The sequence below is a fragment of the Petaurus breviceps genome, unplaced genomic scaffold, assembly GCF_028583685.1.
Source record: "Petaurus breviceps papuanus isolate PSGF00001 unplaced genomic scaffold, PetGlider_PUasm1.0 470, whole genome shotgun sequence".
NCBI lineage: Eukaryota > Metazoa > Chordata > Mammalia > Diprotodontia > Petauridae > Petaurus > Petaurus breviceps.
The window spans coordinates 1,802,985-1,814,733 of NW_027186350.1; the positions used below are offsets into that span (position 1 = coordinate 1,802,985).

Sequence of the window (11,749 nt, forward strand, 5' to 3'; positions counted from 1 at the left end):
AAAAGTTCCAAAAAATGTGTAAAAAGCCAATTCATCTCAGCCCCAAGTCTCCGCGTGCGGTCGGGGCTCCGCTGTTGGCATTTTAGAGTGGGCTGGGGGGAGGGGGAATGGAGAAGAAAGGGGGGCTGAGAATTAAGTAGCCCCAGACTTCGCACAGAAAAGAGGGGGGCAGAGATGACCCCCCACATACACACTCACACTTTCACCTCCCCCACCCAAAACTTTGCCCAGTAAGTTTCTCAATGTGCCCACGTATGCATAGCCCAGGACCTGCCATGGTTTCGCCATGTTGCTTTGCAAATTCGGGTTCAAGAAGCTTGAAACTACCTCCAGACCTCCCGAAGACCCCCATAACCCCAGCACCCCGCTTCTGGCTTTTTATACTGACCCCCATCCCACATCCCTGGAGGGATTACTGAGTTCAGCTTAGCAGTTTCCTTGGTGCGGAGATTTGGGTGGGGTAAGGAAGGAAGGGAAAGGGGTTCAGGACACCCCTAAAATAAGACGGTTGGTGACCCTCAATTGCTCTTTACGTCGTTCCCGTTTCTCCACCCCACCCCCACTACCTTCCCTTGCTCTCATCCTTGTGGGGCCCAGCGGGACTTAACGGTCACTTGCTCCTTCTTAACTGCCTCTGAGCTAGTTGGATCTCCGTAATGAAGCATTCTAAAGCGTCCAAATAAAAGTGTCTAAGCACCTCCAGCACACACGTTTGGAAAGCCGGAACCCTTCTCGGAATTTTCGTGCTGAAAGGGCTCCTCTAGGGTTATTCCTCGATTTTTAGTAAATTTTTGAAGTAGGCACGGCCACTTCCCCAGCTCTGTGCTGCTGGGACTGCGACATCTCTTCCTCTCCTCCTCCCCCCCCTTTTTCCACCCCCACCCCCACCCCACTCGCAACTACAGAATCTCAGAGCCACGATCCACCCACACCCACACACATCCCCCCCCCCCCCCCCCCCCCACCCGCAACTACTGAAGCTAAGGCCCACGCTCCACCCACACACACACACATCCCCCCCCCCCCCCCAAGCATTTTTTCAAGTATAAGGAATAATAGAGTAAGGGTCCTGGGATCTGAATGTGTCCAAGTACTGCCCACCAGTTGCCTGGGTAATTTTGGTTTTACTTTTTAATACGAAGGAATAAAAAAAGGGGGGCTGAGAGCCAGCAAAAGAAGCATGTAGCAATAGAAAGTGGGATGGGCAGGATACTGTTTATTTCTTTGACTTTGGGGTATTATTTAATTCAGTTTTTTTTTTCTTTAATGGAATCGGGATGTCAGATACCTGGTCAGCTGTCTATAACTTCCTCTGCTTCTAATCTTATCACTCCATCACATCCGCAGCCCTTCCCCACCCTCTAAAATGAAATCGTTTAAGTTGACTAACTGTATTCTTATTCTCCGTCTTTCTTTCTCTTTCTCTCCAATGCTCTCTTCTCCCCTCCCCCCTTCCCCTGCTCCCCCAACCCCCTCCACCTCCCCACCCCCCTTATAGGTCTGTGAAGAGCAGAAATGCGAAGAAGAGGTCTTCCCTTTGGCCATGAATTACCTGGACCGGTTCTTAGCTGGGGTGCCTACTCCTAAGTGCCGGCTACAACTTCTGGGTGCTGTCTGCATGTTCCTGGCCTCTAAGCTGAAGGAAACAATCCCCCTTACAGCAGAGAAACTGTGCATCTATACCGATAATTCTGTCAAACCCCAAGAGCTGCTGGTAATTAATGCCTCCTCTCTCCATCTCTTCCTTCCCCATTCATCCTTAGCCCTTTCCCTGGCCCTCATCTTCCTTAAATTCTTTCATTTACCCTAGCTCTTTGACACCAATAACTTCCTCCCTCATGGGTGATGTCTCTATCAAGTAAAGAATGTATATAAGTCTGGGTTGTTTAAATTTATATTGTATATTGGCTGTCATAGGAGTGATGATGGGAGTCTGCTGACCTATAGAGGTTTAATTTTAATCCTTGGATACTGAGAAAATAATAATCCAACTTCTCCCGATGATGGCTCTTGGTGGAATCTGACTTGATTGTAGATTTAGAGCTGGAAGAGATTTCCAAGGTTATCGAATCAGTCCCACCTCCTCATTTTACAGATTAGGAAACTGAGGCATTGCAGTGAGGAAGGATCACAGTATTAGTAAGCAGCTTGAGAACTGGGACCCTATTTCATAATATCCTGTATTCCAGGGACACCTTGGGCTAGTAGACTGTTAAGTAGTCCAAAAACCTTTGGTTTTTACCATCACTTAAGTGTTATTAGACATTTTTTTGGGGGGGTGGGGGCCAAGATATTTTTTGCACCAGGTTGGGAGGAGAGAGTGTTGATGGCTTACAAGCTAGAGGCCCTGGCTTGATCCCTGCCATGGAACTTTTTGGTTTATTAGACACCGCCCTGGCCCCTCCCCACCCCCACCTTTTTAAGAATACTGAAAATTTTTTTTCTCTCCTTTTTATACAAAACATCCCTTCTCTTTTTCCCTGAAGCTGCCTCATACCAGGGATTGTACTAGGTCTATGTCTCTTCCCAGCTCTGTGATCTATGTAGTGGCTGTGATCTATAAAAAGTGATTGGGGTTCTCCTGAGGGGATAACATTTCACTGGTGAAGGGGGCCTTTCCTACTAGGGTGGTACTGCCATCTAGAGGCAGAAATTCATAACCATAGAGGTGGGAGGAAGGATTTGCCAAGGGGTATATAGACAGAGGCAGTGAGTGAATGACTTCACCTTTGAAACACTGCCAAATTTCAGCTGCTTCTCTGAGGCTGAAGAAAAGTGGTTTCCTCTAGAGAGATATCTCTTTTTAAAATTGTGCAAGGAAAGGCTCTTGCACCAATATCCTTTTATAGAACTAGAGGCTGGGGTTTCAACCTAGTTTTGTAGGCAGAAAGACCTCAGGATTTCACCAGTTTCCAAAAATAGTTGAAGCTGACTTTGGATCTTATGGAGGGGAAACTGTAGGGTTTGGGGACCAAGCTATTATTCTGTGGGTAATGGAATGTGCCCATATCAATTTATAAGAGCCGGAAGAAAGATGTCAACATCACTGACAGCTCCATTCATTTCAACACACTGACTGGTAGAGTCAGAAGTCATGTGTTCCATTTAACAAATATTCTTTAATCATATCCTCTGTGCAAGACACCAAACTAATGGGTCAGACTAACATTTTTTACAACTTTAGATTCAACAGGCAAGGCATTCTGCTTGCTTAGGACAAATGTTCAGTTCAGGGGAGGATCCATAAGAAAATAGTGTGATTTCTGACCTCATGGAACTTGCAGTTGAGTAGGGGTGATGAAATGAATTCATTCATTATAGTTCCAATTAAACCATTATACACAAGACATTTTCAGTTTCCTGAAAACCTAGACTGGAAGCTTCTTCTGAGGCTGTCTAGTCCATCTTTAAAGGACATTATACCATTTCCCATTCTCATGCTAATTTTATTGCTGGAAAAGGAATCTTGAAGATCATGGGGTCCAAGCCATTTTCTAGATGAGGAAATCAAGACCCAGAAATATTATGTGTGTCACATGTTTAAAGAGCTGGTTAGTAAGGGGGAGGGAGGACACTACTAAAACTTAATTTAACCGGACTAAGGCGTTAGAAGACCATTTTGAACAATCTTCAAACTGGACAAGAAAGAGAGATTTGTATTTCTTAGGACAAATGTGAGGGTGGAAGGTGGTAGGGTTGGACATTGGGTTTTCCCTCTTCCTTTCTTTTGATAATATCCAATAGCTGTCGTATCCTTTTTAGTCTGTTTCACCTTGATAAAACTTGCAGAATGAGCTTAGTGAGGGCTGATCTTTAAGGGAACTGAAGGTATGAGACCTAGAAGAGCTGAGGTTTGCATGCTTAGCCGTTGGACTGAGTAATAAAGGCAGCCTTATTAAAGCAGAAGAGAAAACTAACATCAAGGATGAGAGTAAGGATAGAAAAAGATCTTAGGCATACAGACACTGGGGCATAGAGATCCACCATGCCCTACTGGAAAAGTCGAAGGGGATATGGGAGAGAGTAGATTGGAGGAGGGGATATCCTGTGGAACTGCTATTTTGGGGCGGTGGGTAGGGGAAAAACAGGAAGAAAATTTGTAACTCAAAATCTGGCAGAAATGAATGATTATGAAGTTAATAAAGTATTTGAAAAATAGAAAAGAAAAAGATCTTAGGCTAGAATGTTGTGTCAAATAATAAACTTATCAGGGTTAAATATAAATTCTTAAGGTTTAAAAAAAAACAATTTCATGAATACAAGATGGGGAAAACAATCTGAGTTTTTGTGGATTGCATGTTCAAAATGAATCCTTACTGTGATATGGTAGCAAAAAAAAAAGGAATTTTAGGCTCATGAAGAAAGGAACAATCTCAAGGATTAGGGAGATGAAGGTCTCTCTGTACCCTGTTCTGGTCAAAGTACTTTTAGAGTTTTGTGTCTAGTTCTGGATACTACATTTTAGAAAGAATATTGATATGCTGGAGGGTGCCTTGTGAAGGAGAGCCAAGAGAGGGAAGAGCCTTGAGATGATGTCATATGAGAATCAGAGGAAGGCACTAGAAATATTTAGCTTGGAAAAGAGAAGGCTTAGTAGGGACAAGATTATTGGAAGCAGAACTGGGGGGGGGAGGGGCTGTGAGAATTTGAAAGCGTCAAGTATAGGCTTGGTGCTAGGCAACACTAAGAACTAAAGCCATCTTAAATAGAACAGCCTTCCTCAAGTAAGTGGGCAGCTAGGTGGTGCAGTAGGTAGAGTGATAGGGCCTGGAATCAGTAAACCCTGAATTCAAAGACAGCCTCAGACACTTATTAGCTCTTGTGACCCTGGGCAAGTCATTTAACCCTGTTTGCCTTAGTTTCTCAGAAACAGAGAAGAAAATGGCAAATCACTCTGGTATCCTTGCCAAAAAGAAAAAACAAACACAAATGGGGTCACAGAGAGTTGGACATAACTGAACCAGCAACAAACAAAAACCTCATGAAGTAGTAGATGCCCCTTCATTGGAAGACTTCAAACAGACTGAATGACCACTGGGGTGTATTGTAGAGGAGATGACTATTCAGGGAAAGGTTGGCCCTGAGATCCTTTCCAACTCCTCAGTTGGAAACTACTAACATACACTTATTTATTTACTTATTTAATCGGAAACTACTATTTGTTTAGTTGGAAACTACTAACGCTACTAACATTTATTCTTTGACTTATCTTCAGATCATGGCATCTAGAAAAATGAGATTGCTAAGTACACAGTCCCTGATGTAGCCCATTTAGGTGAGAGAATGCTAAGGGTCTTAAAAGTCTCATTTTTCCAAAATTACTGCTTGATTTGTCTGGGAAGATTTTTATTTTATTTTATTTTTTACTTTTTCTTTCTTTAACTCAACAAAGAGAAGTAGGTAACCTTTTGACACGGCCTAGGAAGTACAGTCAGACTGTTGAAGATGCAGGTTGCCAAGGAGCAGAGTCAATGAACATTATTTCAATCTTCATATTTCCACGAGGAATTTCATTACTGAACTTCACTGACACAGACATTAAAAATAAATTTTACTGAAGGACCACAGCAACCTTGGCACTATCTAATGTCTGTTAAGCTTTCTAGGTGGGCAAACAGTAGCAATGGATTTGGGACAAAGGAAGAAGTACAATCTTGGCAAAGAGTAAACACCAGGGGAGGGCTGTCCTTAGACTCACCAAGCCTTTATATTTTTAACATAAGTAGAAAGTCAACAGTTTGAACGATTACAGTCTGAAGAAATTTGAGAGGTCATCTATTCCAACTGGTATCTGATCAAGTGAAGTAATAGTACAGAGCTTTGCAAATCTTGCATGCCAAATATTATTAATAATAATACTGTCTGCATCATCCCGAGTAGTCAACCTGCTTCCGTTTGGAAACCTCGGGTGATAGAGTACCCAGTCCTTCTGGAGGCAACCTATTCCACTTTGGATAGCTACAGTTGATAGGATTTTTTTTTTTTAAGATCCAGTTAAATCTGCTTTTCTGTAATTGCTGCACATTGCTTCCAGCTTTGCCTTTTAGGGCCAAATTAAACCAGTCCGATCCCTCTTCCATATGGTAACCTCCTTGTTACTTGAAGATAACTACCATGTCTCTACCAAGGCTTTAATACCCTTAATTTATTCTAGTTTGGCATTTCTTCTAGTCCCTACAGCTTGCCATGGTCATACTGTATCTTATCAATATGTCCTCCCTAAAATGGGACACCCAGAATGTAGCACAGTACCCTGGGTATGGTCTGACTGCCTTCTGTTGTCGACATTGCCTCTTTAAATTGCAGCCTAAGATATTGTATTTTTTCTGGTTGTTATATCACACTTGCTGAGTGTGCTCATGGAGAATTCCAACCCCTTCCCCCCCCAGGAATGATTTACTCTTACCTTCCTCATCTAGTACTTGTGAAGCTCATTTTTTATTTTAACCCTAGATTAGGATTTTACATTTATTTCTGTCTTAACAAATTCAGCCCAGCATTCTATAACTATCAAGCTCATTTTTGAATCCTAACAAAATCATCAAATAGTTCATATTTAACCTCACTTGATTTTACCTCCCAGAATCTGACCTTTTTTCAAGGCCTCACACAGTTATCTCCCAGACTCTCCAATCCTGCTGTTGTTAGGTGTTCTAGCTTCAAATTACTGTTTTGACTTGCCTGTATTTATATTGTATCTTAGCAGTAGCATGTAAGTCTTTCTCAGTACCTTGTATGTAGTAGGCATGTAAATTGAAATTAATTGAATCCTTGCCATCTCTGTGTTCCCTGGAAATTCAATAAACTATGTTGTAGTCCCAAGTCCTAGATAATGATGCTATAAAGCCTGGGCAGGTTCCTGGGGGACTTCACTAGAATTCTTTTTCCGTATTAACTACAAACCATTTATTGCTACTTCCGGCTATAACCAAGATGCTACCTATATTTGCATTTTACTCTTCTGATAACATAAAGAAGTTCCCTGGTACAAGATAGGTCTACAAAGATAGATATAGATAGAGACACACATACATGTATACATATGTGTATGTGTACATATACACATAAATATTTATAAATAAATGTAGATATTTACACAAAAATATTATATCTTACAGCATGAGAAAGGGTCCAAACCTAAAATCTTAGCAGTGATTTAATGCCATCCACTAGAATCTTTTGCATCTCTTCTGATATATTCTGATGATTTTTCTTTTTTCCCTTTCCTTTCTCCCAGGAGTGGGAATTGGTGGTATTGGGCAAGTTGAAGTGGAATCTGGCTGCTGTGACCCCTCATGACTTCATCGAGCACATTTTACGGAAGCTGCCCCTGCCTAAGGACAAGCTGCTTTTGATCCGAAAGCATGCACAGACATTTATTGCTCTTTGTGCTACAGGTAAGGGTTGGTTTTGTGTTTTCATGGGATTAAAGACCCTCAGAAGAATGGGGTGGGGACCCACACTTTGGTAGATTCCTAGAGAAGTTCACAGAGGCCTGGTGTCTTTCACTTGTTCAGAACAACTTTTTGTTTCCCAATACTAGAATATCCTCAGTTTCACTGCTGTGATTTTTCTTGCACTTAATCCAGGCTTTCTCCTTTTTTTTTTCCTGAGCTCATAAATGGTTTATGAGAATAGGTGTGTTATAGAAAAAAAAATAGTGCCCTTTAAAATCTTTTTTATGGTGTTTATAATGCTCTTTGAAAACTTCATATACTGCCTTCTAATTGTGTTTAAATATTTAATCTTTTGAGGGGAAGGACAGTTTGGAGATAAGCTGAAAGGAAATTGAGGAGTGGGTTTAAATGTATGTAGGAAAAAGGAATAATGTCAAAGTATAGATCTTCCTTATTCTAATAAATGAGAACACTGGAGGTGTAGAAGTTTGGGAGAATATAATTAGCTGAATTTTCTCTTCCTCGGGTTTACACTGCAGTATCTTGACCCTTGGTGTTGTGAAAATGGGGACAGCGACCACATTCTTTACTTCAAAACTTTTTGAGCGTTTTTAAATGCCCAAAATAAATTCTGTAGGATTATTAAGGAATCCAAAGAAATGTAATTTTTTTTTCCTATTTCAGTTTACAAACCCCCAAAAGGGCCATGGAACCTCAGGTTAAGAATACTTGCTGTAGATAACCATTTTACATATTCATTTTGTCATGTGTGCTCACAAAGGGGCAGTGGCATGTAAATATTTTGAGAGCCAGCCTTGGAGTGAAGAAGGCCTTGGGTTAGTGTCCTGCTTCTGACGCACTCAGACTGTGATCCAAGGCAACTCAGTTAACCACACAGTGACCCAGGCAACTCTTTAAAAATAGAAGTTGCAGATCAGGGGCCCTATAATTAATCAATCAATATAAATAAGCTCATACTATGTGTCAGGGTTGTTGGAAGTAAAAAAAAAGTCAAAAGATTGTCCCTGCCTTCAAGGAGCTTACAATCTAATGGTGGAGATGGCATGCAAACAGATATATACAAAGCAAGCTATATAGAGGACAAATGGGAAATAATAGAAGGAAAGCATTGGGATTAAGAGGGTTTGGTTGAAGGCTTCCAGTAGAAGGTGGGATTTCAGAAGGGACTTTTAAAAAATCCAGGAATTTCAGTCAGTAGAGGATTGGTAGAGGAGCTTTCTATACCAGTGAAATCACTGAGTCAGCCCAAAAATAAAGGATTATAAGCATTACTGCCATCCCTAAATCTGATTAAGAGACGCCACTTTGGCATCCTCTGATGTCTTTTTCTTGTATAATGTAGCTTTGAAATCTTAGCTCTGTGACCTCAGGTTCCCAACATTTCATTCCACAGTACAGGGTTCTCATTTTCCTTGGTAGTTTTCAGAGGGTTTGATTCCCTCATATCCTAACCTATTCCATACAGAATATATCCTGTATGCTTAACATTAGAGAGATATTGGCTTCTCTTCTAGTAGTCCCTCTGGGCCATTCTGCAGACCCCCGACAAGTTAGACTGAACCATCTTTTTAGACTAAATAATTTTCCCTTTTCTTCCCTTCTGTTTCTGGCTTGATCCCTAGAGATCAATACCTCAGTGACTCATTATTTTGTTCTCCTCAGGCCCTACCCTTCCTTTCTTTCTGTTAATCATACAGAACTGTGGGGGTGAGGGTTAACTCATCCTTTCTCTGATCCTATAATGGCTGACCCCAATTTCTAAGCTTCCTCATTGCCTAGCTGTCAGAAGCCAAAGAACCATATTGTCCTTATATCCCTAACTGACTTTTTTCTAGGATAGATCCTCTTCCATTTTGACCTCTGCATGTCACTGGGTCTTAGTTTTTCTCTTTCATAAAAATGAGGGGGTTAGATTAGAAGACCAGTGAGGTTCCTTCCAGGTCAAAATGCTATAATCTCTATGACTGCAGGGAGCCAGACAATTTTCCCAGAAAGACAGACCCCCAAATTTCACACCTATCCTAAAACATAGAAGTTCTTTCCTAAGCTAGCTGATTTCTTTCACTTAACTCATCATCAGAATTAAAACAGTAACCTATTGAAGTCAAAACAATAAGTTCAGCTCAGACAGAACCTGTTGTGAGAAACACAACCAAAAATGTTTTGCCCTCAGGGAGTTTTTTCTCTGCTTAGGAAGAAAGGGATATAAACAGGAAAAGACCTATTAGCAAGTATAAATAAATAACTGTGCAAGCTGTGAGTGTTCATTTGGGTAGGATTCATCTCAGAAAGCTTCATGAAGGGGAAGTTTATTGGGCATGGAAGTGATCGTATTATTATCATAGCATTTTGATTTAATTGTCTATTAGTGTTTAATACTGTGCAGTACATTACACAGATATGTCCCTGACCTGGACTATGGGCTTACAATTTAGGGGTCTTATCAAAGAGAAAAACTTGAGCCCTTAGCACTATACTTTGCATAAGGTAGCTGGGAAGCAGGTAACACACATCTGCTGAGTAAATTATATATCCATTCTCTTCCTTTAGCTCTTGTGATTTTCCTTTCCTACCTGGGGATGATGTATCTGTGGTATTAGTCAACCACCAGCAATCTGAGGGGTCTTCCAAACCACTTGGTGACCTCAGAGCCAACCATCAGGCCAGATCATGAGAATGGATGGCTGTGAAAAAGAACTGGTGGTGATTTCAATAAGTGGTGTTAGAGAGCTTATTAGGTGAAATGGCAAGGAAGGCAGAGTGAGAACAGAGAGCCCAGAGGAAGGCTGATGAGACCTCTACTGGTATATATAACTTGAGAGTAAGATCCTCCCCACACAAAAGCTCCTTCCTTTCTCGAATTAGGCCTGGCCTTAATTGGCCATCAAGGTAGATTTGGCTTTAAAATATCTGGATTCCCACTGGGATCTGAACCAAGACACATGCCAATGAAGGCCCGAGGCTCAAGGCTTTTTAACAACTGGTAAAGGCCAAGCACTTTTCTCACTTAAAAGTATATCCCCCAGAAGCTGAACAGTCAGAACTACTCACATTTATATCAAACTTGTAAAGTGCTCTCATCTCTGATATTAACTATCCCTTGGATCATAATTTGTTCAGACTTGGAAGGGACCTGCTACATGTTGGTAGGTCTCAGATTAAAAGACTTATAGGATTTTAAACTAGATAGGATCTCCAATGTGATCTATTTTAGCCCACCTCATTTTACCAATGAGGAAACAAGCTTACACTAAGTGATTTTTTTTTTCCTGAAGGTCACACAGGAAAGTACGAAGGCCAGGATTTGTATCCATGTCTTCTAACTCTAACTTCAGTGTTCTTTCTTTAAAAACAAAACAAACAAAAAAAGGACATTTTAGATGACTTCACAATCCTAATTAAGTGCTTGATAATGTTTGACTTCTTATGTCATTTTCATGGATTTCCAATGAGAGTAGAAGAACACCTCCTTTTGAATTCAGTATTGGGGGGAAAGGAGGTGATTAACAATCCTTTTCCAAAGCCCATCAATACAGTCCAGCCTCGCACCCCTCTGGGCACCATGATCCCATCCCTGTGTTGCCATATTTATTTTGCCTCTAAAAGCTTTCATCCCTTCTCCAGTCAGTGCCACCCACCTATGGCATGTTCCACCTGAACCTTGAACTTCTAAATCCTGTTATTCTAAAATGGCCTTCCCAAGGGAGTCAGACCTGTAAGGATTGGCCCTGCCTCTTAGCCATGTGACCACAGACCATGGAGTTTCCTTCTCTGGGCCTCTGGTTTCCAATCTGTAAAGCCTGAGGTTTGGGCTAAGTGAAAAAAAAGCTTTGTTCTATGGGCTGTCCAAAGTGACTTTGAGCAAATAGAAAGACCAGGTGCCATTAGCACTGCCACTAACTAACTGGCTGTGTGTCCTCGGGCAAGTTACCTCACTCACTGCTAGGCCTCAGTTTTTTCATCTATAAAATGGAATCTCTAGGGGACGATGGGTGGGTTGCAGTGAGAATTTGATTTCATTTCTGAAACATGTACCGAACTCACTGAATGGAAGGTACTAGAGGAAATAAAAGAGTTTTTGTTCTTCTGGCCCTGGCATGCTTGGCCTCCTGTTCTCATTTTTCTGCACCCTAGACTTTGCAATTGCTCTTCCTCCTCCTCAGTCCATTGTTATGCATTTACATTTTGTGCAAAAAAAAAAAACCCACCCGCATCAAAATAGTCCCTGCCCTCAAGGAGCTTACAATCTAATGGGAGATTTAGCATGTAAATCCAAAAATACCTACAAGATCTTTACCCATTAATTGCAGCTGAATTTCCTCTGTTTTTTG

General features: G+C 41.3%; 1 protein-coding gene across 1 annotated transcript in view; it reads left to right on the plus strand.

Annotated features, from left to right (window-relative positions):
- The window catches only part of CCND2 (cyclin D2), a 39,421-nt gene that overhangs the window by 864 nt on the left and 26,808 nt on the right, over nucleotides 1-11,749 (plus strand). Inside the window, exons 2-3 of the mRNA XM_069101472.1 lie at nucleotides 1,499-1,714; nucleotides 7,238-7,397. Of these exons, the coding sequence (XP_068957573.1) occupies nucleotides 1,499-1,714; nucleotides 7,238-7,397 (376 nt within the window). The remainder of the gene's footprint in view (nucleotides 1-1,498; nucleotides 1,715-7,237; nucleotides 7,398-11,749) is intronic.